Source organism: Capricornis sumatraensis, chromosome 2 (genome assembly GCF_032405125.1).
Source record: "Capricornis sumatraensis isolate serow.1 chromosome 2, serow.2, whole genome shotgun sequence".
Taxonomy (NCBI): domain Eukaryota; kingdom Metazoa; phylum Chordata; class Mammalia; order Artiodactyla; family Bovidae; genus Capricornis; species Capricornis sumatraensis.
The window spans coordinates 195,640,791-195,666,506 of record NC_091070.1 but is presented as its reverse complement, the minus strand read 5'-3'; the positions used below and the strand labels follow the sequence as shown (position 1 = coordinate 195,666,506).

Here is a 25,716-nt window from a genome sequence, read left to right as displayed (position 1 = left end):
CCTGGGACCCCACTGTCCCTTCGTTGCCAGGCTCATCTGTGGGCTTCCTCTCAGAGCTTCTTCCCCAGCCCTGGCCCCCACCCGCACTGAGTCAGCAGGAATTAGGACGGATGCAGCGACCTAGCATGGCGAGAGCCATGGGCATCCAGGTTACTGACCTAGCATGGCGAGAGCCATGGGCATCCAGGTTACTGAGGGATGTTATGGGGCCATGCTGATGGAGCCACAGCCGCCCTGCCTGAGGGGCAGTCCTCTCTCCCAGTTACTTGTTTGCCTGTTGATTCCACATATTTATTTGGCTGGATTATTCTACTAGCTTATGTGCAGGCAGACAGTCCTTGTCCCCAAGAAGCTTCCAGTGTGTGGCTTAGAGGGGGAAGATCCCTCCACAGTCCCCCTGCACTTCCGCCCACAAGCCCTTCACCTGGTGAAACAGGACCTCCTGGCAGCCCCTGGCTCCCCAGCCTGTGCCCCTGCAGTTCTCCTGGCCTGGGGTGTCCTGCCACCCTAACTCCTCGTCCTTCGAGACTCTCAGTTCAGACATCTCCTTTTCCAGAAGCCTTCCTTGTCCTCTTGGCCGGGCCGCTCAGGGCCGCCTCTGAGCCCCCCTTGACGCCCCCATTGTGGCACTGAGCACACACTTGTCACCGCCTGGTTTCTGGCTGCAAGCACTAGGGGTGAGGCCCACAGGGGAGAGCCCGCCGAGCACGGGCAGACAGAGCAGAGGGCCCACGGGGTGAGCCCGCCAAGCACGGGCAGACACTGAGCAGAGGGCCCACAGGGGAGAGCCAGCCGAGCACGGGCAGACTGAGCAGAGAGCCCACGGGGTGAGCCCGGCAAGCACGGGCAGACTGAGCAGAGAGCCCACGGGATGAGCCCGCCGAGCACGGGCGGACACTGGGCAGAGGGCCCACAGGGTGAGCCAGCCGAGCACGGGCAGACTGAGCAGAGGGCCCACGGGGTGAGCCAGCCGAGCACGGGCAGACACTGAACAGAGGGGCCGGCACGCAGGGCAGTAGCCACAGGCCAACCCCCTAGAGCTGGAAGCCGGTGGACTTTAGTAGCCAAGCACTGGAATTTAGGGATGAATGAGGCCCCAGAACTCGAGGTGCCACAACCTCTACCTACGTTCACAGGAAACCCTTTTGAGAAAGCATTGCAGAGAGAGGGGGGCTGACCACCCCACAGCCACAGAGCTGAAGGCTGAGCCAACTCCCAGGCAGACTTGCTGGCGCGTGGGAGGCCTGGCCACCCCTCTGCTCCTCACAGCAGCTGGGTGGCCACCTCAGGTCTCTTCTTCCCCGGGTAGAAGGCCCAGCTGCCTGCCCCACTTCACAAGCAGGCTTCTAGATCACTTTAATTTAAAAAGGTTCCCGGAGGCTTTGTTGGGAGGGGGAGGGATGAGGGATGAATGCTGGCCCACAGGGGCTGGGCCTGAGGAAGTGCCTTCAACAGCAAGGTGGTCTTGGGGCAAGCTGGGCCTACTCAGGGGAACTGAGGAGCAAGGGAAAAGCAGAGGCCTTGGAGTCACACAAAACTGCCTTCAGATCCTGTGTGTGTCACCAACTGCTGTGTGGCCCAGGGAAGTTTCTCACCCTCTCTTAGCCTCAGTGTCTCTCATGTGCCTGATGAAGGTAACATCTACCTCACTGGGTGTAATGTGGAGGAAAGGACAAGCGCTGGGCACACAGTCAGAGCTCAGTGAAAGCCCACTCCTCCTCCCAGCCCTGCCTGCCCTGAGCCAGCGAAAGTGAAAGTCACTCTGTTGTGTCCGACTCTTTGTAACCCCACGGACTGTAGTCCACAAGGCTCCTCTGTCCATGGAATTCTCCAGGCAAGAATACTGAAGTGGGTTGGCATTCCCTTCTCTAGGGGGATCTTCCCAACCCAGGAATTGAATCCAGGTGTCCTGCACTGCAGGCAGATTCTTTACCATCTGAGCCATCAGGGAAGCCAGCCCTGAGCCAGAGAGTCCCTTTCAGCCTGGGCCCTAGGCAAGGTGACTGAATAGGGACTTTCATGCAGAGGTGGGGGAAAGATGAGAAAATCAGGGTCACTGAGACATACGTGCTATGGATTTCACAATAGTGGATGCTCTCTGATGCTCTAAATGATTCTAAGACTCTTAGTTCAGCACTCTGTGCTATCATTACTCTATGATGATAATGGCTGATACTTATTTCACCACTTACCATGATAATACTTTGGGCACCTGATATGAAGAACTAACCCATTGGAAAAGACCCTGATGCTGGGAAAGATTGAAGGCAGGAGAAGGGGATGACAAAGGATGAGATAGTTGGATGGCATCACCAACTCGATGGACATGAGTTTGAGCAAGTTACCAGGAGTTGGTGATGGACAGGGAAGCCTGGAGTGCTGCGGTCCATGGGGTTGCAAAGAGTCAGACACAACTGAGTGACTGAACTGAATTGAACCATGATAAGTATTTATGCTGAGCATCTGTTTTGTTTCGCCTCCGTGGCATCTCCTTAATGCTCACTCCCAACAACACTTATTCTGGGGCATCACCTCATTTTTCTTCTGGCAAATCACCCCTCTCCTACTTCTAATCCATGAGGGGTCTTCCCACCCCTGTTTCCAGGCACTGGCCTGTGATCTATGCAGACCAATGAGGCTCTATCATGGGACTTTGGTTGAAACCAAATGGGAGAGATGATATAGGAACAGGCAGCCCATAGCCACCCTGCTGGCACATGGAGAGAACCTGCCTGTACAGTGAAGAAGTCACAGAGAAGAGCGTAGTCCCAGCTGGAAAAAATTAGCCCAAACGACTTAGAATTCCTGGATTCAGCCCAACCTGAAATCAGATGTGCCTAGAATTTTCAGTTTTATGAACCAATAAGCCTTTGTGTTTACACCTGCATAGTCAGGTAACATGTCCACTAGCTCCATGTGACTTTTTACATTTAAAGTAACTAAAATAGAACACAATTGAAAACATCCAGTTTCCCAGTTGCAGCAGACAGATTTCAAGAGCTTGGCGTGCACGTGTGACTGGGGGCTTCCACACTGGACAGCATAGAACATTTTCACTGTAACAGAAAGTTATGTTGGGCAACACTCACTCAGACCATGTGAGTGACACTTCTGTCCCTTGTGGCTAAAAATCTCGACACCTTGTAGTTCTAAAGGTCACCTGTTTCCCGTGGTCTTTAGTTCCTTCCAACCCTGAGGTCTAGTAGAATTTGTGGTTTTGCTTAAATTATAGCTGAGATGTCTGTGTTCACTTAGGGGTTTGGTCCTGGTCTGGGGGCTCATGGCCAATCTAGGCGGGTCTTCTGGTCTCCCTGTTCCCCCAGCATGTGGTGCCAGCCCACCTTGGACCAGGAGTTCTCCTTGCTGAGCAGGTCTGCGTAGAAGTAGGCCATCTTCCACTGGCCCTTGTAGGTGAAGCACCACATCAGCTCCCAGTAGCACATGTGGTGGAACTGCTTCCAGTGCTGCTGGGCCTCACAGCACTCCTCGAACCGCCGGATGGCCTGTGGGTACCTGCCACTGAGCCTCTGCCAGTATCCCCCAGCCCCAGTCATCTGCCCCAACCCCCCGCCACACCCTCCATCCCTGCCCAGCTCCACAGCAGCCCCAGCCCCATGCCAGCCTCAGGAGGGGGGCGAGCAGCAGCATTGGGGAGACAGCAGGTATGGCCGCCAGTCCCGGTTCTATCCTCAAAGGCTTACATGACCTTGGGCCCAGTTACCAACCCTCCTAGGGACTCTAGTCTTTTGGCACAAAGCGAAAGGGTGTGGGACAGAGCTATAACAGAGGCATGATAGGCAGTGGGAAGTGTTAAAGTGATACAATGATGTCTCTGCCTCAGAGCAAACTCCAAAGGTTCCAGCAGCTTCCACAAAGTGACTTGGACCCGGGGCATCTGTCCTTCGGCCTGAGGAACCACAGCCAGGACCAGCAGGAAGTGCCAGAACTCCGAGTCACGGGGTCTGTCCTGGGCCTTGGCTTAGTGCTGGGGATTCTGCCAGGGTGGTAAGCCTCCCCTCTCTCACCCTTTCCACGGCTCCCTCCCACCTCGGAGCCCAGATCCTTAGTCAGGCCTTCCAGGCGCCTGCTTCGCCCTTGGCAGCAGGCTCCAGCCTGTCACCCTGCCCTGGACAGTGGACCCTCCCGCCTCTCTGCCTTACTCAAGGGCGCTGTATCCCTCCTTCTCCCTGCCAATCCCACTCACCAGCACTGCCACCTCCTCCCTCGCCCTCCCAGACTCTCCCGCCGTTGGCAGTGCCTCTCCTGGGCCCGCTCCCTTCGTGGGTCTTCTCTCAGGCCCCCTCCTGGTCTGCCTGTCCCCTGTCTGTGTGTCTGCAGTCCCACTGACCTAGAAGACCTGAGGGGCCTCCAGCACTGGCTCAGACCCCTGTTACTTACCACATCAACATTGCCTTTAATGACTTCAATCCGCCCCGCAAAGAACAGGAAGATGGCGCCCTATAATGACACGTATCTGGGTTTGTGGGGGTCCACAGGGCACATGTGGGCTGCAGGTGTCTGCCAGGAGGTGAGGCTCACCTTAGGGTATCGCTTCAGGTAGGGTCTCAAGAGCTTCTCTGCCTCCTCGATGTTGACGTTCCCGGTGCCTGAAGGAGGTGGGGGACAACAGGACTCATCACCATCCTCCCTGGTGATCCTCCCAGCAACCTGCCAGGGGCTTCTCAGGGTCTCCATTTCTGCTCTGTGAAATGCGGATGATAACTCTTCTGTGTCCGGGGTGATATGAGGACTGAATAAGACCCCAGGGCTGACAGCATCCTCATGCCCTCTACAAGGTGGGCAGGACCCACCCCCATTTCACAGATGAGAAAATCGAGTCTGGAACCCAGTCACACTGTAAAGAAGTGAGTGTCCAGGCCCCTGGACAGTTGCAGTTCTACTGTTTCTGGTTTCAGGGCCCCCTCCCCAGTCCTGGGGGCCAGCAGCCCCTTGCCCTCTCACCCCTGCCCTTAGAGGCAGTCAAAGCCCAGAGGCCCCGGCGCTCACTGGGAGGGTGCTCCTACCAAGCACGAAGGTGAGGAAGGTGTGGTAGCAGAGCAGCAGCATGACGCAGAGCACGGCGCGGAAGCTGTGCCCCGATGCCCCCTCCTCCAGCTGCAGCAGCCCGTAGTCCTGGGGGAAAGACGGGGACAGCTGAGGCAGCCAGGCCCGAGGCCCCCAGCTCTACCCCGCGACCTGGGGCAGGGGAGGGGAAGGGAGGTCCCTGGACAGCTGTGAGGGCAACATTGCTGCGGAAGGGGCCAGACAGCGCTGGGCTCCGAGCCTGGAGCCCTGGAGGCCAAGCAACCAGGAACAAGAGGCCATCCCTCTCAGTGCCTCAGCCATCTTGCTGAGGGGTAGAGGACCCCACTGCCACAGCCAGGGCAAAGGCGACAGCGTCCCCTACCTCCCTAATAGCCCCGTCCCCATTCCTCCCTATAGCCACCTGCTCAGGCGCCAAGGCCCTGAGCAGCCCCAAGTCTGGTCGGGGAGTAGAAATGACAAGGAGGCAGATAATCCTAACCACAGGCTCAGAGCACAGACAGGGTCATAGAAACTGCAGGCTGGGAAGGCTGCCAGGAGGAGAAGGCTCCAGAGCCTGCCTGGGGAGGAGCAAGAAGCCAGACTACGCTTGTATCACCACCAGCAGTTTCTGCCCCACTGCCTATCCTAGAGTGTGTTCCTGATCTTTCTAATAGACACATCGGACTTGCCTCACCCCAGCTGCAAACCCTCCACAACCCCCTTGACTTTGGAACAAAGACGAAGCTGGAGCTGGTGGGTGCAGGAGGTCCCTCTTGCTCCGGCCTTGCCACCCTCTCTTCCTGGCCAGGCCACCCTGTCCCACCTCTCAGACTTTCTCGTATTCTTCCATCATCATCCTGAGATCCTACTCAGGACCAAAGGGCCTTCTTATTAAAAAAAAAAAAAAAAAAACTGAGGACTTGCAGAGCCTGTAATGAGTGTTTCCCTGGGCCCAGGCCACGGACCACAGATGGCAGCCAAGCCTGTACGTGTCCTGGGACAGGAGAGAAGCAGCAGAGGGTCCCAGGGAGGAGCAGCCCTTTCCAGTACTCGACTGTCCTCAGGGTACAGGAGAAAGCCTCAGTGTGGTGCTGGAGCGAGCAGCATCACCCTGCTCTAAGCTGTCTTTCACACAGAGAGAAACAGGCTACACAATCTGGTGGACCAAGGAAGACTGCTTGGTCCTGTAGTATTTATTGTTACGATCATGCTCTTACCATGCCACATAATATGGGGTCTCTGTGTAGTAATGTTTCCTTTAAATAAATTTAAGTAAAAAAAAATAAGAACCACATTTGAGAAAAAATAATATGTAAATAATAATATAGAGGTCTGTGCACATGGCAAAAAATCAGGAAAGGCTGGAGAAAGTCTAAGCTGGAGAAACACTGATTTGATCAGTGGAGAGGTCAGTCAGTAGTCTTTGTTCAGAGTCACAGGAAGAAGGGGATGAGGCTAGACAGACCCAGGGCTCCTGACTTCCAGGCTAATGCTCCTTGTACCATTTTGGGTCTCCTCCACCAGGCAGCCCTCCCTGATCTGCTACTTGGCACTCAGGTTCCTGCCCTCAGTAAAGCCTCTGGGTTCTTGAGTCCTCTGGTTTCCACCTCAAGGCCCAGTGCACAGCAGGGCTCCCCATGGGCATCTCCCAGACAAGTCCCAAGGGGAGGGACTTGCTCAAGGCTATCTGAGAGAAGGACCAGGTTCCTAACACCTACCAGACATAGAGATGATGACCCCAGGCCCCTAAAGGACCCCAGGAGCCGCTCTTCATACCCATCCTCACCCTAGAGCCTCTCCACCCTGAGAAGAGCCTGGTAGCAATCACTGGTCCCATTTGCAGGAGAGCAGACTGAGGCCTAGAGAGGCCTGGGCCTTGTCCAGGGTCTCACACCGAGCGGAGCGCTGAGCCAGGGCTGGTGCTAAGGCCCCACAGCCCCTCAGCCACACCCTACCAGCTGAGCTCCGGCCCTGGGGCTGAGGCTTGGGAACCCCAGGAGGGAGGTGGTTACCTTGTTTCCTGAAAACCCTACGAACTCGAGCAGCCGCAGGATCCTGGTAGGAAGCATGGACAGTGTCTGAAGAGAGAGGCAGGCAAACCCATGAGGGGTGGGGGCCACCCCTCCCAAATGCAGACCTCCACAGTCCTGGGTGTGATCCCTGAGGTGCAGGTCCATCTCTGGAATGCCCATGAGGCCGTCCCCAGCTCCCACTGATGGACAGAGGCACTACAGCATGACAATAAGGAAAAGACTGCGTCTTGATCCTAACCTCACCACTCCCAGCTCGGTCACCTCTCTCTGCCTCAATTTCCTCATCTGTAAAATGGAAATAAAAATAGCCCCTACCAAATGGATTACATTAATACACATGAAGCACATAACAGAGGTGGCACCTAGCAGTTAGCTATTGTTATTACACTTAATCCCTGCTTTGTACCAGGATCTCTGTCATTGCATTGAATCTCGGAACAGTCTTGCAAAGAAGGGATTTACTGCTATGTTTGACAGAGGGAGAAACAGAGGCATAAGGTAAGTGACAGAATATGCCCAAGGCTCCACAGATCAGAAGTGGAGCCACTTCCTGAACCCAAGACAGTCCAGCTACAACCTGCTGAAGTATCTGATGCACTTTGCAGCTTGTATTTTTCAGCACTTGGGCCAGAATCACTGCTCCCATCTTACAAATGAGGAATGTGAAACCCAGAGAGGGGCAGGGATCCCCATCTGAACAGGCTTTGCCTATAGGGGAGGAGCTGCCGCCCACCTCACACACTTTGGGGTAAGTCCCTGGCCACCCAGGGCCAGGAGTCCAAGTCATCCAAGAGCAGCTCCTCCTCCCAGGAGCAGGCACACCTCTTCTGAGCCTCCCTGACTCAGCTCACACTGTTCCCTCTGCCTAGAATGCTCTTTCCACCTGGAAAACTTCCCTTACCTGTGGATCCTTCAAGTTCCAGCTCAAATACTCCCCACTCCCCGGAACCTTCCCCAACTCCCCCAGAAAGAAGTCCTGGCTTTCTGTCCCCCATGGGTCACCAGTTGTTTCCAGGCCTGTCTCCTTCCCAGCCACTGGTCAATGTTTAACCACCAGCTTTCTGGGGTAGAAAAGGCCCTGATGTCTTGTGTTTGTCAATTTCTGGTGCTATAAATACTGTCGCCATAGTTGATTTCAAGCTTCAACTTGCCTCAGGAAGAAACATACAGAAGGGACCATGGAGCCATGGCCAGCCTCCACTCCCACCCCAGCTGTGAGTTACCCCCAGGCTTGTGGCGTGTCTGCTTCATCACTGGGGCCCAGGACAGTAGCCCGGCAGAGACCCAGTGTAGCCAGTGATGTGCAGGGGAGATTAATCTTGAACCCAGATGCTGGACACGGGGAGGTACGCCCACTCACCAGGTTGAAGGCGCCCACGCCGAGCTTCACCCCTCCTTCAAAGTGCCTGTGGTTCTCCCCCTTGCAGTACTGTGAGGACTGCACAAGGCTGTCCAGCTCCCTGTGGAGGGAGGTAAAGCCTGTTTCAGCCACAGCTGGGGGGCGGGGTCCCCTTCCAGCTGGGGCCAAGTGGCCCCACTTCTTACTGACCTCAGAACTCCCTGGTGGTGGATGTGTAACTGTCTGGTAATCCAGAGAGCCAATATTCGAGGAACCTCTTGCCCCATCTCCCACCGTAATGACACAGTCTTTGCTCTTGAATTTCAGCTCTATCAGCTCTCACATACCCGCCTCATCTGACCTCTAGGCATTGGCTTGTGCTCTGCATTCTGTCTAGAACAGCTTCTCAACCTTGGTACTACTGATAAAACTGGATAACTGGATAATTCTTGGTTCTGATTGGGGGTGGGGGGTGGAGGCTGTCCTGCACATCCTAGGAAGTTTAGCAGCATTCCTGACCTCCACTCACTAGCTGTCAGGAGCAGCCCCTCCCAGTATGACAAGCAAAATGTTTCTGGACGTTGCCTCGTGGCGGGGAAACTGGCCCCAGATGAGGAACACTGGGCTAACTCCAACAGCACCTCCTTAAGGAAGTCTTCCTGGAGTTTCTTGGTCAGAATCCAACCCTCTTCCTTCTGGTCACCCATAGCTCTGAGCACACACATATGCCAGTCCGCCTGGGGCAGGAGAGGGAAATTAAAGAGGTACCTACCTCCTCCCCAGGCCATGAGCATCTTAAGAGCATTCACTCAGCAAACACTGACTGAGCTTCTCTGGACGGCAGGGCACAAAGCCGTCAAGCTGCTATCTTCACAACTCTTCCCTCTCAGGGACAGACCCCCATCAAGTCACTGAGAGGAAGAGGGGGAACCCTGGAGCCTGACCTCATTTGGGGTGCTGGGAAGGCTTCTTCAAGGGGCTGACATCTGAGCTGAAACCTGAGGAACAAGGAGCTAGCCTGCACAGAGTGTTCCTGGCAGAGAGAACAGCATGTCCAAAGGCCCTGAGGTAGGAATGAGCTGGTATGTTTGCAAAACTGAGGGAAGGCCCAAATGTCTGAGGCGGAGTGGGGCAGGAGATGAGGTTACAAGAACAAACGGAGCTCCCAGGAGTGACTCGGCAAAGACCTGGGACTTTATTCTAAGAGCAAGAGAGGTCTTGGGAGTTGGCAGGGAGTGACCTGACAAGGTTTGTGCTTTGAAAACATCACTCTGGCAGCAGGTAGGGAGCCTGGTGGGGCCAGAACACACATCTGGTTTCCTTGAGCAATTCCAGCAGAGACCACAGAAAGGAGCTGGCACCCATATACGGCATGGTGTGTTATACCCCAGGAACACCTTGAAATCAACCTCACAGTGTCTCCACAGGGAAACTCTCACATTAAGTGGGCAAAGTAATGGCAACAGTCTCAAGTCAATTCAACTTTTAATGGAAAAGGAGTTTCAATGCCAAACTGGGGGCAGGAGGCAGGGTTAATTACTTTCAGAGCTTTCCTGGTCTGGGAATTACAGACAAGGACTGCAGGACCATGTTGGGCAGAAGTGCTCTGGATTAAGTCTTCAATCTTCGCTCCATAAACACGGCCCTATGTGTGGCCCAGTGCTGGGCCAGCATGGAAATAACCTATCTGGCCCTCGAGGAGCTCCCAGTCTGGGGAGGGGGTGTGTGTGTATAAGCACCATTTCTACGTATTGGAGGGTTCAAGGAAGGCTTCATGGGGAAAGTGGCATTTGGACGGGGCCTTACGGATGTGTAGGAATTATATTGCTGTCCTCAAAATGATTGTTCCTGCATCTTTCTCCTACCCCAACCAGACCGAGCTGCTTGTACCGAATATGTCTTATTTTTCCCTAGTTCAGAGTTAGGCACAAAGACAGCACTTGGGGGGACCAAATGAACAGATACACCCAGAAAACCAGGGGAATAATATTCCAGAAAATGGAGGTCCTGAGGTTGCAGAAATGTGAAGTCACACAGCATTCTAGGTGTCCTGCCTCCAGCCAGCACCCTCTGCCTCCCACAGGGCAGCTTGAGGGGCACAGGATCGTAGGTGTTGTGCTCTGCTGTGCCCCCCAACCCTCACATCCCCCAGCCCAGGCCAGTCCCACTCACTTGTAGGTCTGGTAGCTGTTTCGAACTTTGATGCCGCCCTTGATGAAGCTCACCATGTTCTCGTCCTGCAGGAGGGAGACTTGCTAAGAGCCAGGCCTGGGTGCCTAGACACAGGCTTGAGAGGATCATCAAGGCTCCAGATCCTTCCTTGCTTTCCCTGGGCCTCACTTTATGAGGGGCCCTGCATGGGTAGAGGTCCGAGGTCAGCTAAACTAGACCTCCCCACTCTATCCTGGGGACTTAAGACGAGCGTCTTGCTTGCCAAACAAGCCTTCCAAAATGCCCAGGGCTGGACCACAGCCTCCTTTACCAGGCTCACATGTACATGAACTATGCGCTTGGAGAAAGGCCTGGAGGAGATGCTCCCACCAGTTAACCGTGTCTCCTCCAGGTAGAGGAACTGCGGGGAAGGAAGGGAGACTTTTGGTTTGGGATTGTGGTTTTTTTTTTTTAACAACAAGCAGGTATTTATCACATTTGTAATTTAAAGCACCAATACCTGGGGACTTTCCTGGTGGTCTGGCGATTAAGACTCCACACTTTCACTGCAGGGGGCATGGATTTGATCCCTGGCTGGGGAACTAAGATCCCACATGCCACACGATGCAGGAAAAAAAAAAGAAGCACCAATACCTACAGCCCACCTGGCTGTTCCGCTCCCAGGTATACACCCAACAAAAATGGATGTATTTCAAGAAGGCTCATAGCACCACTGTTCACAGTAGCCAAGGACCGAAACAACCAGATGTCCTTTAGCCAGAGAATGGATAAACAAACTGGCATGTTCACAGCAGGGAGCATTAAACACAGCCTTATGTGATTGGGTAAAAAAAGCAAGTCCCACACAGTTTGAGGCCTTAAGAAACTCAAAGGCAACCAAAACATAGCAATTTGGTGTTCAGACATGAATAGGAAGCTGAGAAACCATTTTTTTAAAAAATAGGGTGGGGATGATACATACAAAACTCCAGGTAGTGGTCTCCCCCCGGGGGAAGGGAGGGAGGAGGCAAGGAGGCAAGGAGGCTTGTCAGCAGGGTTCTGTTCTTTGATTGGGTGGGGGTGGGGTTCATGGGTGTTTAGGTATTATGTGTAATAATAGAGTATACAAACAAAGGAAATAAAAGGCCATTCATGGTGATCCTCATGAAGAACTAAGATAAATCAAATTCTAATCATCCAAGGTCCAAAAAGATAGAAATATCACTAACAAAAATAAAGAACACCCCAACAATAAAATTTATATGTGCCTCTCCCACCCCAATATACCTATTTACATGATGATTGCCTGCAATGCAGGAGACGTGGCTTCAATCCCTGGACACAACTGAAGAGACTGAATACATACGCACATATATTTATAACTATAATCCTGGCTTTTTGGTAAAACCAAAGGGTCTCACAATTTCCTCTATGGTGAAGAGCACAGGCTCTGAGTCAGCCAGAAGGCATGTGCTTAGTCGTGTCCAACTCTTTGTGACCCCATGAACTGTAGCCCACCAGGCTTCTCTGTCTGTGAGATTCTCTAGGCAAGAATACTAGAGTGGCTGCCATTTCCTACTTGGCTGAGTCAGCCAGATCTGGTTTAAACCCCAACTCTGCCATTTGTTAGCCATATGACCCTGAGAAGGTGGGTCCTTCCCCCTAATTCTCCCCTTCACAGGCCTGAGGTGATGGTTAAATAAAATATGCAAATGTAGGCAGAAACAAATATGTAATGGGTATAAGGTATGTAAAAATGACAACCCTGCAATGTATATACAAAGTACGGTGTGTTGCAGGTGCTACAAGTCAAGTTCTTGAATGAATCAAGTTTGATTCATTCCAGCTTGTCTGTTGAATAAATCAAATGTCAGGCTTTGATTGACATTTGAACCCGTGACACAAAAGCAGCAGAAAACCAGCAGTCACGAGGTGGACGTGCATCCTGTCAGTGGGTGGGGACATGTGTGCCCCTTGTGGAGAGGGAAAGCCCGTCACCTCTGCCACTGAGCCTGCCCAGGGCCAGGAGTGCTGGGGTAACTGTGCCTTGGTCCTTGCATCAACCACAGGTCATGGCTTCTCTAGATCCTTCAGGCTAAGATGTGGTGCTCCGCCCTCTGAAACCCCCAGGATGCTTGTACAGGCAGCGGTTCCTACCTGCAGGAAGGTCAGGGCCGCTCTCTGCAGCAGGCACTCTGCGTAGCAGACCTCAGCGTGAATTTCCTCTGCGGGGAGAAAACCAAAGCCCTGCGGCCTCCTGGAACTCTTGGCAGGAGACTCGGGTCACTTCCTCATCTCATTTCCCAAAAGGCAAAGGGAGCCCGAGTCAGCACCTGCCCACTGCCTCCTGAGTCCCATCACCAGGTTCCTTCACACATGGTACTCAACACGTCCCCAGTTAGCTTACACTGCCCACGCCTGCATCCCCCTAGAAGCCAGCGCAGGGCCCTGGGCCTTGTCCTCCTGCCCTCCAGGCCTCACTGTAGGCGCTGTGCACCAACACCCCTAGGGCACTGGGATGAATGGATGAAACCAGGGAAGCCACGGGCTGTGGGAGCGAGGAAGGAGAACTGACACAGCTGGAGGAGTGAGGAAAGACTTCCAGGAGAAGGATATCTGAGTTGAAAATGGGATGGAAGCATGAGGCAAGAAGAGCTTTCTTGGCAGAGGCACAGGAAAGTCAACAACTCTGATGCTTGGGGACAGCTGAGCCACAGAAGGTTGAAATGGGGTGAAGTGGGGAGAGACTGAGGGGACAAGGAAAATGAGGGGCAGAAGTCTGGCTGAAAGGGCCTTACACACAGGTGAAGACTTACAGATTTGGTCCTGTGGGCAGCACGGAGCCATGGCAAGTTTGAACGAGAGGGACACTATCGAGGGCAATGTTTTGTGCTGGAACCATCGAGGGCTCTCGAGGTGGGGATGGCCATTTGCCCTCCACCCCCACTGAAGGGTCCCCAAGTGCTTATGGTTGGCTGCTGCTGCCTCTAGGACTGAGGTCATGGCACAAAGATGCAGTGTGGCTCTGGCAGCCCAGACCTTCTCTGCTACTGCCCCCAGCTATTTCGTCACAGGGTGTCAGGCTCTAAAACCACAGTCCCCTCTGGGGCACCTGAGATCACTATGGTCTTTAAACCACTAAACCTAACTGCACACACAGCCCTAAGTCCACCCTAGCCTGAGGAGCAAAGTGACAGCTCCTTTGACAGCATTTTCTTTCCTCAAGTTGCAGGCCTCAGCAGGTAATGCTGTAACGTAACTGAGTCTTACCTGCTCTCCACCCACCCCCACACATGAGACCAGTCCTCAAAAGGCCCCAGGTCTGACCCATCAATGTCTCAGTGCCTGGGCCAGGGCTCGGCCCCCTGGGTGACAACGAGGAGGATAACTGCCCCTTCCTCCCCCTTCCCGGGCCTGGAACCAGGCAGCCTGGCGTCAGCGGGCTGAAAGGACACCCTGGATGCCACACCTTCTGTGAACTGGTCCATAGTAGGGCGGTGCACCAGGCTACTGAAGGAATCTGTTACAGAGGACTTCTTCCTGTGCCTGCAGAAAAACAGGGCCTCAGATCATTTAGGGAGGTGAGCAGGGGGCTCAGGCACCTTCAACAGCATCCCCTGCCCCTCCCAGAGGACTCCACACACTTAGCTCCTGGAAACTCCCCCAAATCCAGGCTTTCTCATGCCCTTGCCCCTGCTGCTGCCTCTGCATGGAGCCCCCTCCCCTGCCCCCTCTAACCTGACCTGTTCCTCGTCACCCCACAGGACCCAGCTCTGATGTCACCTCCTCCAGGAAGCCTTTCCTGCTCCTCAGGCTAGACCCCCACGATTCTATGAGCTGCCCTGCATCACGCTGAGCTGTTACTGTCTGTGCCTGAGTCTCCCTGATCAGGCCGTTCAGGCATCAGAGGGGCCAGGGTCTGATGATTATCTGGGCGAACAGAGCCCAGCACAGGGACTGGCCTAGGTCAGGCTAGAGCGTGTCCCAGTGAATGATGACTCTACCTGTGCACAAACACTGAGGGTCTGTTTATTCATGCATTCAAGCAGTTAATGTGCACCGAACACCAACTATGCAGTTCCCACAACAACTCTATCATCACACCCATTTTACAGATGAGGAAAGTTGAGTCCAGAGAGGGACTTGCCCAAGGTCAGAGAATTATTACATGACTACAGCCAGGATTCATCTCCTCCCAATCCAGTCTGGCCCTGAAAGCCCTCAGTGACCAGGTCAGACAATGTGGCTCCTGAGGCAGCGCCAATAAGGACAGCTTTGAGCACATGGGGACACACTTTTGAGCCAAAAGGAGCAGGACTAATAGTGGCATTTTAGGCACTGGGATAGGCCAAAGTGACAAACGGATCCTTCACAACGCCTCATCCCTGCCTGCCCCATGGACCTGACCTCTGACAGAGCGACTGAGCCTCCTTCATCATGTTGCCAGCAAGTAGGATGTCCTGGGGGTCGAAGGTCATCATAGCCTGCATCTCTAGGATGGTGGCGTAAGTCAGCGAGTGGTACATGCTTTCCTTGGTTCTGCCAGAGAGAAGGGACATAAAAGCATCAACCGCTAGAACTTCAAGATAGCTGATCCCATGTCATCATTCACCATCCCCTCCCCCATCGTGCATGGCGGGGACACAGGTCCAGAGAGCAGAATGGACTCGCCCAACAGCTGACCCTTCCATTGCTACTCAGGCGGCCTCGGATCCCAGCTCCTCTTCTTCCTGCTGCGTGGCCCTAAGTGAATCTCCAAATCTGAGCTTCAGTTTCTCATTCATTCTATACAGCATCTATACATTCTTTCAGATGGCAGCAGCAGCATGCTGACCTGAGGTGGTACTTCCCTGCGCCAGGGCCATCTTTCGCCTTCTCCCCTACCCACCACAGGCCAAGCCCAAGTGCTGTCCGCAGGGCCTCCTTTATCCTCAAACCCCACCCCAGGCTTACCCATCTTTGTGTCTGGACGCCCCTGGCCTCACTACCTCCTGCTTCTCCCCATCCCGTCACCTGACCACACCGCTTTCTGCTTGAGCCCACCTGGGGCTTCCACCTCCCATGAGATAACTCTGGGGGTTGAGGCCCTGCCCACCTCTCCAGCCCAGTTCTCCTATCACTTCTGCTCCTGCCTCAGTATCTGCACACATTCAAGTCTACCCACACTGAACCATACACGCTTACCTCAGGAAAATTCCACCCTTTCCCTCCTGCAGGCCTTTGTCCTTGCTGTTCCCACAGCATGAAATGCCCGTTCTCTACCCCACACCCCAATTCGTCTGTAAAGGCGCTCAAACGCCTCAAGGGGCTCCTGCTTGAATGCCACTGGGGCTCCTGCTCCAGGGAGCATGCCTCTATGCCTGAGGTGCGGGCCACGCTGAGCTTAAGCCAGCAGACACTCAGCTCTCTCCCAGAGGCGGGCATCTCAAGAACAGGGCTGTGTGGGTTTATCTCTGTCTTAGCACCCATGTGACAGTGCAAGCTGGGCTCAGGAAGCCTCCCCCTCCTCTCTCCCTGCTCCTTCACGGTCCCAGACCTCTCATCTAAAGGCTGTTGGAGAGAGAGGGACGGCATTTAGTCTAACACATACAGAGAGCAACAGGCAAGGAAGGATGGGACCCGGCCCCTCTCTGTACCTGGGAAGTCAACAACATCTGGGCCTTGATTTATGGTTCTGCAAAACGGGGACAATAACGCTGGTCCACCAGAGTCCCCATGAGACTGGCCAGGGAGTGCTCTAGCCTTGCACAGAGTAGACGCTGCAGCAGTCTTCACTCCCTTCCCTACACTCCCTTGTTAATTATTTTCCAAACTCCTCAGTGCCAGGCTTATGCTGGGAACTTCACAGGAGGCAGAGATGACTAAGGTTTATAGGCTGTTTATAGACTGTTATAGACTATACGACTTCACACATTTTCCTGCCTTTCTCATTCATAAAACACCTCTGTAAATTAAGTTGCTTTTCTACTTCTGGGTGATTCTCAGGTGATATTATCCTCAGAAGTCAAAGGTTTATGAAGAGAACCAATCCTAGTAGCTGTCAGGACACCTCCCAGGTCTTTGCTAGAACTGCTTGTTGGAGGGCAGTGGCGTGCGGAAAGGAAGTCACAGCCTGTCGTGGGGACAGAATTCAAGCTCCAGAATATCTCAGACACAGGCACTAGTTACCAGCTGTGTGATCCTGGTGAGTTCTATAGGCATCTCTGAGCCTCAGGTTTCTCCTCTGTAAAATGGACACAATAATTCTCTCCCAGGACTTTTGGTATCCAGTCCGGAGTCACAATGCCGATGCTCAATAAATATAAGTCTAAGTCCCTCTGGGTCCTGCCAGGGTCAAGGGTCATTGCCCTGCATAAAAACTTTCTCCTTTAGGAAGGGTTTCCCTGGCAGCACAAAGACCCACATCCCAGATAACTCCCTTCCTCAGGCCTGTCTAACTCTCATCCTCCTTACCCTCAGGTCCCAGGCCCAGGACTCAGCTCCACTTGCCCAGCCCAGTAGGAGGGACCCTGCCTGGGCAGCTGGCAGGCAAAGTGGAATTTCAAGTCTGTAGGCTGGACTGGGATTCAGGGCACAGAGGTATAACACAGCCCCCCAAGACCTCAGGCACCCCAAGTTTAGTTTGCATTCCACAAAGTTCTTATCTGTGCCTATGGTGACTGGACCGCTGGAAGCAATGATCCCCTTCCCTGTGAGCCAGACCCAGCTCTAGGACACAATGCCCACAGGGTCTCTGCCAGGCCTAGACCAGCTGTCGAGAGAAGGAGAGCACTGAAGATCCATCGGAAGAGCTGTACGTTGGGATCGGGGACTCCTCGGCCACCTGCAGGTCCACTAAGCCCAGTGGCCTCCAGCCCTTCCCTCCTCCTGCCAGTAGCCATGACTTGGGCCCTTGTCAGCTACTTGTCAGCCATCTTTGTCCTCACCATTAGGCTGACTCTGATCCTACCCCTACTGCTCTTTCTGGGGACCTCCCTGCAGTCCCAGCCTAACCCTGACTTCCAGAGGACCTCTCTGGATGAGGCTGTTCTAGGCTGGAAGGCAGACAGAGCCCCCCACCTCCAAGCCACTTTCCTTCATCCTCATGGAAGCCCCCCAGCGCCTCTCAGACCCACCTTGCTGCCCTTCTCTCCAGCTCACTCACCTCCAGGGGCAGTTGTATCCCCAGTCCACCTTCCATCACTCAGCCCTCATCCTTCTGGGACCTACTCCAGCTCTCCCCACCCCTGCCAGGCTGAGTGTCTCTGTTCTTCAAATACACTAGGCCTTCGTTCTCTGCCTGGCCTTTGCACAGGCTGTTTCTCTGCCTGGAAATGCTCTCTCTATCTGGCTGACTCCTCATCCAGCCTATCTCAGTTTAAATGTCACTTCCTCCAGGAAGACTTCCAGGACTGGCTTCACGGGTATGCCATCTGTGCAGTCACACAGGGGTCCATGCTTGGTTTAATGCTCTGCTGTCATTGTTTTGAAATCCTTAATAATTTTTGAACAAAGGATTCTACATTTGCATGTTGCAATGCACCCTGGAAGTTACGGGGCTGGGCCTAAAGCCTTCCTGACCAGCCCCTTCCCACATGAGTTGGGGTCCTCGTACAACTCTCAGCACCACCCTTTACTGGTTCCCTGAGGAGCGCTGAGAGCAGCCCATACCTTGTTCAGTCCTGCGGCCCCAGCACCCCACCTGCTGCCATGCACACAAGGTTACTCACAAGGTGCTGCCAAGTGAAATGGTCATGGGTGCCCAACTGCCGCATCCTGACCTCATCATCAACCCACAGAACAGCTCTGCTTCTGGAGGCCTGCATGACACACTCACCCTCCCAACCACAGGCTCCCCACCTCTGCGCTCTCTCATCACTCCCACTGCCCGATCCTCCAGCCCGTCCTGTCTTCCTGACCCCTCAAGCTTCCTCATATCACCCACTCTCTTGTCAAAACCCTCACTGCTGAGCCTTCCAGCCCCCTGCAGCACTGGTTAGGAGCCTGGCCCCAGAAAACAAGAAACCGCCTACTCTCTCCGCAGCGCTGCCACCGCACAGAAAGGGAGGAAGCCGCCACTACACAGACAGGTGCATCCTGAGCTGGATCACCAACCTCAGCCCATCACACTGCTCATCAACTTTTCCTCAATCCCTGTCACCCCCTACCCACCCCACCACCAGCCTGGGCCCTTACTCTCAGCAGGGGACTTGGCTTCCTCTCTCAAAGGAATCCTAGGGGACTCCTCTGGTGGTCCAGGTGTTAGGAATCCGCCTTGCAAGGCAGAGGACGTGGGTTCAATCTCTGGCCGGCAACCGCAATGCCATGGAGCTACTAAGCCTGGTTGCTGCAACTGCTGAAGCTCCTGCACCACAACGAGGGAGTCCTCAAGCTGTGACAAAAGATCCCACGTGCCGCAACCAAGATCCGATGTAAACATTCAAGAAAAGGAATCCCAGGACAGTGCACACCACCCTGTTCCCAACACATACACCCCTCTTCTACCTCCTTCCCTCCCACCTGGAAGAGGAGGCAGGCGTGAGGCCTTGGTGTCAGATACACTCCTCCACCTGCTTGAGACCCAAGACGGCCTGGAGGCACAGTGTGGCTTGTGGAGCTGAGCGGGGCTGGATTTCAACTGTGGTTCTGCTCGGTATCAGCCATGACCAATTTTTTCATCAAATGAGTGGAGTAGTGACCATGTTCCAGAGACAGTGCTCAGGGGCAGACATGGAGTGAAGTAACATAAACTAGAAGCTACTCAAAGACGTGACAAAGGGAAAGCAAAAACTGGGGGGTGGGGGGGGGGGGAGTGGGAAGCCTGGTGAACCCAGTTACTTCCCAAGGGCAAAGTACGGCTAACAGTAAGTGAGACACTGTGTGTACAATAGGAACAGTGAATGAAACTGACCCCCAGCATCTTTCACAGCTTCAGTGGCTGTGCCTGGGCAGGGGAGGTCATGTTATAGCAAGAATTATTTTCTCTAGACCAGTGGTTCTTCACAGTGATAGAGAAAGATATTTCCTGTGCCTCCCCACACCTCCCTTCTGGAAAGATTATTTGGTTGTCACAAGAAGGGGTGGGGTGTACGCTAATGACGAGCACTGTTTGGTGGAAGGGGAGGCTCTTAAATGCAGAAAGAAAGGAAAGACCCTTTTTTAGAATGGGGCAATTGCTGAGATAGAGGCTACAGCGTCTCCTGAATGAGGTAAAGGTGGCCTCACAGGAAGACTGTTCTCTCTGTGCTGCCTCTAGGGGCCTGAATTCAGGACTCCCTAGGAAAGTACCCTCCTGAGGTGAGAGCGGGCGAGGCAGCCCCTCAAGGAGGAGGGGGCTTCAGCGGGGAGGAGGGCTTTGGGGGGTGAAGTGGCAGAGAGAAGCTGCTTAGGGACAGGTAGTGACCAGGAGGGAAGGGGAGCCAAGGAGCCTTCCAGAAGTACTGGAAGGTACTCAGAGATGGGGCAGGATGGAGCCTGGCCTGCCTCAGACGGTGGCCACACTCTTGAGCAGAACTGGTCCTGCCCCACCTCAAGCCAGACCCTCTCAGAGGGTGGGCTGAGGTGTGAGGGCTGCTACCAGACGGAGCGCTGTACGACTCATGCCCACCAAGGACTGGAACTGCCCCCTCAGAAGCTGGGCCGCTGACCCCAGACAGGAGAGGGATGGGTCAGTCAGGTCCAGAGAAACTGAACAGGACTGGCTTGAGGAAAGCAGCAGCCCTGCCCCAGCACTCGCTCTCCCGGGAGAGCTGGCGGGGAGGGCGGTTCTGGGGGAGCCAGCTGTGGCAGAGGACAACCCAGAGCTGAAAAGAGGGGATTAGGCCAGCAGGCGACAGACGTGATTAGACCCCACCCCGACCCCATCTCAACCCCCGGACCCAGGCTGCCAGGGCTCTCTGCCCACGTAGAGGAAGGTAGTGGGGGGTGTGTGCGTGGAGAGGGGCGCGGTGTTCTTTTCCTGAAATGCTAACATCTGGGGCCCGCTCTCTGCCAGCTCATCCAAAAGCTGATCCCACCAATCACAAGGCTACTTGGGCCAGACCCTCCCATTGGATTTTGAGTGAACTTGCTCTTAAATATGACCAGACAGCCAGCCAGGGACCATGGGTGTCTCAGGAAAGCCCCTCCCCACCACGGGGAGAGGATTCTCCCTCTTAAAGAAAAAAGAAACACTGAGAAAGCCAAGATTATGTAGGAAAAAAATAAAATGTTTTTAAAAGAGATAATCATTCTGTGATAATAATAACAGCAATAAATACTCATTAGAATGCTTACTACATGCCAGGCCCCATCCTCAGGACACTCATATTTTAAATATAAAGAACACAGTGCACCCATAAACCAAGAATAAGATGTTTTAGGGAAAAAAGAACATTCAGAAAACATTGAGGAGTACTAGGGAATTAATCATATGATTACACACAAAAAAGAAAAGTCAGTGGATTTAATGATAAGGTTGAGGAACTTTCCTAAAAATCAGGGGGAAAAAAGATAAAGAAATGCAGGGGGGAGGGTACAGATAAACAGCTCAGAAGAGGACTGGACCAGGAAGCCTAGTGGCTGACGTAAAGTCCAGGAAAGAGAAACAGAATATGGAAGGATCATACAAGAGAATTTCCTAGAACTGAGTTTTCAAATTAAAAAATACCAATTAAACAGACGTACACTCCAGCACATCATTGCAAAATTTCAGATTTGCAGGAATAAGAGAGAAGATCCTAAACATGTCTGGAGAAGGAAAAAAGATCCCATGCCATGGAAGAAGAATTAGGATTCTCCTGGCTACAGTACCTGCCAGGAAACAGGGCAGAAAACAATGCCTTTAAAATTCTGAGCAGGAAAGCTTATATTCATGCAATTCTCTCTTAGGAAACTTCTAGAGGATGCGCTGTAACCAAAGGAGGGAGGATATGGACGTGAGAGAAAAAGCCAGGCCAAGCAAACTGGAGAGAAGTAAAGGGGATTCCAGGAGCCAGCTGGAAGGTGGCCAGTAAACAGGCCTGTCCTCCAGGGAACAGGTTTCCAGTAAAAGGAGGGACTGAGAGGGTTTCCCTGATATATGTGAGTATTTAGAGAAAACCTCATGACTTCATGGAGTGGCTATAAAGAGCTCAGGATAAACATATAGCAAATTAGGCAAATGAAAAAAACAAGACAATTATTAACTACAAAAAGAAAATATAACCTTACAAGGTAAGGCTTATCTTTGTGATGGGCATAATTCTAATAATTACATAGTTATAATAATGAAAACACTGATTACTAATTTAGCCAGATATTGTGATATAATAATAGGCAGAGGAGGAAGGAAGGGTGGTAGGGCAGGGGTTTAAGAAAGCTAAATTCTTGTCAACCATTTGTTGTTTAGTTGCTAAGTCATATCTGATTCTTTTGCAGCCCCGTGGACTGTAGCCCGCTAGGCTCCTCTGTCCATGGGTTTTCCCAGACAAGAATACTGGAGCGGATTGCCATTTCCTTCTCCAGGGGATCTTCCCGACCCAGCGAACGAACACATGTCTCCTGCTTTCCAGAGAGGTTCTTTGCCACTGAGCCACCTGGGAAGCCCCTTGCAACCATTAGATGATTTGTAAAAGTAAAAAGTAACAGGAGTGAATTTTATGGTATGTGAATTATATCTCAACTTCATTTCAGTTTTAAAAAAAACTGAAAAAAGAGGTAAGGAAAGAGCAGTCCAAGTGTATTATTTAGAAGAAATGGCTAAACTACTAACTGTCATTATTTGCCCTAAAGGCTTCAGTGAAAGCAATTCAAGTCTTCAGTACTCCGGAGGAAAATAACCAAAAGGGGCTGTTTTGGAGCTGGATTCTGTGGGACCAAGAAATCAAAGTGGAAGAAGCCACAAGAACCTGAGGAGAAGGAAGTCACGGCGACCTTGAGGAGGGCTTGGCTGTTCGTGGCTGTGGAATGGGGATCCTGAGCCATTTTTATGGAATTCTCAGAGGTCAGAGTGACCTAGAAGGCTGAAGACATTTAGTTACACCAGATTCCTCTCATGTAAGACTTCTGGTTCTCCATCTAACACCCCCATCCCTACACTCACATATATGCACGCGCACACACACACACACACACACACACACACACACACATACACATCCTCCACCCCAATCTGGGCTTAAGCCTTACCTGGGCTTGAGGTAGTTGAGTGCTTCTGAGAACTGGTTGGTGAGGAAGAGGTCAAGGGCGGTCATGCACTGGTCCAGGGCCTCATGGAGGCTGCTCACAGGAGTCCTGGTGGGAGAGACACAAGCATGACCTGGAAGCTCTCAACAGAGCCTCGGTCGAGAGGCTCAACTGTCCTGGCTGAAACAGAGCCTCCCAGCGCCCATTTGACCTGCCTGGTGATCCTCGGATGCGTCATGAGCTCCTCCAGGCTGCCCCCTCTGTACTAGGACACAGGACAATCTGAACCTACCTCTGAGTATTCCTAAAGGTAGGAGAGGGGAGTGGAAGGGGAATGTCATCTGAGACCCAGTGGGAGAATTGGGAAGGGGATGAGGATAGTGTTGGGGGTTGGTGCAAGGAAGCCTCAGGAATAAGTTTATCTTACCTTCCATGGCCCTTTTGACCCATTAGACTTTTCTGCCCCCACTTAGGGGGGACAGCCCACCCACTAAGTCCCACTTCAGTCCTTTTCTTCCTCCTTCTTCTCTAGGCCTTCTCCTGGCCTCCTCTGGCCTGCACTTTAGAACCCCACAGGCCCTGTCACAATGGGTTGGAATGGGCAGCCACCCTGTCAGAGCTGCCCAGGGGGCCTTACGTTCAAGAGCCACCTTAGCCAATAGCATCTCCAGTATTCCTGGCCTCCTTCCAGTCCTTACACCTCTTTTTAAAATATACTTAGTTTTATTTGGCTGCACAGGTCTTATTCGCAGCATGAGGGATCTTCAGTCTTTGTTGTGGAGTGCGAGGTCTTTGGTTGTGGCATGCAAGCTGTTAGTCGTGGCATGTGGGATCTAGTTCCCTGACCAGGGGTTGAACCCCAGCCCCCTGCTTTGGGAGCACAGAGTCTTAACCACTATACCTCTTTATAGCTCTTATCACTCTGTGACCCTTTTTTTTTTAACTTATTTTTGGGTTTATTATCTGTCTCCCTCCACTAAAATATAAGCTTCTGAGGGCAGGAATCTTCATTTTGTTCACTACTGTATCACCAGCATCTAGTATCTGGTACAAAATGGGCTTTTGATAAATATAGGTTGTCAGTAAACGAATGAATGAACAAATAAATGAATGAATGAATAAATGAAGAGCCCTGGGTTCTGAGAGCAAATTCCTTATCTTTCTGAACCTGTTTCCATCTAAAAGATGAGAGATGATCCCCAAAGTCCTGATTTCTTGTGAATGTTTCTTCTCAAGGGGTCTCTTTTACGTAGCTGCTAAGTCACTTCAGTAGTGTTTGACTCTGTGCGACCCCATAGACGGCAGCCCACCAGGCTCCCCCGTCCCTGGGATTCTCCAGGCAAGAACACTGGAGTGGGTTGCCATTTCCTTCTCCAATGCATGAAAGTAAAAAGTGAAAGTGAAGTCATTCAGTCACATCCAACTCTTAGCGACCCCATGGACTGCAGCCTACTAGGCTCCTTGGTCCATGGAATTTTCCAGGCAAGAGTACTGGAATGGGGTGCCACTGCCTTCTCCATCTCTTTTACGTAGAGAAGATTCCTAAAAGAGTCTTGACGGTCTTACTGCAAAAAGATCCTTAAAAGTTAAAGTTCCTTCTCCACCAGATAAAGTCCTACACCTATCTTAAGGCCCAGCTGTAAGGACTCTGTGATGCATCCTCCCAGGCAAAATGAAGTATGTTTTTTGGTCAAAACTGTTTCTTCTCCCAAATCTGTTCTCCAGATTTCTCATCTCAATAAACAATACCCCTCTATCAAGTTTCCCAAGCCAGAAATATTAGTAGTCATCCTTGACACATCCTCCCGCTGGCCTCCGTCATCTGCTCCATCAGTAAGCCCTATCAGTTCTACCTCCTGAAAATATCTTAATCCACCTCCTTCTATACCCAGTGGCCTCCAGTCCAGGCCATTACCATCTCTACTAGGTCTGATGGGAGACTCCACCTTCTACTCCTGTCCATTCCTAACTCTTCTCTCTGTTACCTCATTTTATTCTGTGCTTCATTTCTCTTCATTCTCTTCTTGGCCATCTCTTTCACTCACTCTAGATTTGGAGTAATTTCTTTATATCTTTCATTTCACTAATTCTCTTTAAGTATGTCTCATCTGCTGCTTATCCTGTCCACTGAGTTTTTTAATTTCAATGATTTTATTTTTCATCTTCATAAATTCTACTTGGTTCTTTTTCAAATCTGCTTGGTCATTTTTGGCAGTATTTTGTTCTCTGCTTATTGTTGCAAGTCCATCTTTGATTTCTTTCCACATTTTAAACACAATCACAGTGTCTCATCACTCTAGGATCATAGAGTCTATTTTTTTTTTTTCACTTTACAATACTGTATTGGTTTTGCCATACATTGATATGAAGCCACCACAGGTGTACATGAGTTCCCAACCCTGACCCCCTCCCACCACCCTCCCTGGATCGTAGACTCTAATTCTGCTATTTCTTGCTTCCAGTATCTATTGCTCACAGCGCCTCGTTTCCTTGTATGTTTCATAATTTTACCACAAGCTCCTATCTGACTGATCCCAAAGGGATTTTAAAATGAGAACCCACTTCTTCAGAGAGCATTTTCATTCACTTCAGCCAAGTTCCCTGTGGTGCTACCACCCTAAGACTACTTATGTTACTTTTTTGGTTTAGCATTTTCAGGACCACAGAGATAATGTATATTCAAACCTGAAATTTGTGTGAGAGCTGACTGGTATGTATAAGTTTCTAGGGAGCCCCTTGGTCCCCACCAGAACTGTGGTCTCCCTTTGTGGTGTGTGGGTATTTTTTTCCTAGTCAGTATCCTTATGTGCTGAAGACACCCTTGAGGGTGGCACATTCATGTAGTGGCGGGGTGGGTAGGGAGGATAAGTTCCAACCCCTCACACTGTTGGGTAGCCCCAAGTCCTTATTTCCCATTCCTGGTTGTTGTTGTTTAGTCACTATGTCATGTCTGACGCTTCTGCCACCCTATGGACTGGAGCCCACCAGGCTCCTTTGTCCATGGGATTTCTCAGGCAAGAAAACTAGAGTGGGTTGCCATTTCCT

General features: G+C 52.2%; 1 protein-coding gene across 1 annotated transcript in view; it reads right to left on the bottom strand.

Moving 5' to 3' along the window:
- TTC39A (tetratricopeptide repeat domain 39A) overlaps window positions 1-25,716 on the bottom strand; it is a 39,832-nt gene that overhangs the window by 9,412 nt on the left and 4,704 nt on the right. The window contains exons 2-12 of the mRNA XM_068964050.1: window positions 22,675-22,779; window positions 14,956-15,087; window positions 14,018-14,094; window positions 12,706-12,773; window positions 10,570-10,634; window positions 8,419-8,518; window positions 7,038-7,103; window positions 5,025-5,133; window positions 4,540-4,607; window positions 4,399-4,458; window positions 3,342-3,503 (exon numbers count right to left, since the gene is read on the bottom strand). Of these exons, the coding sequence (XP_068820151.1) occupies window positions 3,342-3,503; window positions 4,399-4,458; window positions 4,540-4,607; window positions 5,025-5,133; window positions 7,038-7,103; window positions 8,419-8,518; window positions 10,570-10,634; window positions 12,706-12,773; window positions 14,018-14,094; window positions 14,956-15,087; window positions 22,675-22,779 (1,012 nt within the window). The remainder of the gene's footprint in view (window positions 1-3,341; window positions 3,504-4,398; window positions 4,459-4,539; window positions 4,608-5,024; window positions 5,134-7,037; window positions 7,104-8,418; window positions 8,519-10,569; window positions 10,635-12,705; window positions 12,774-14,017; window positions 14,095-14,955; window positions 15,088-22,674; window positions 22,780-25,716) is intronic.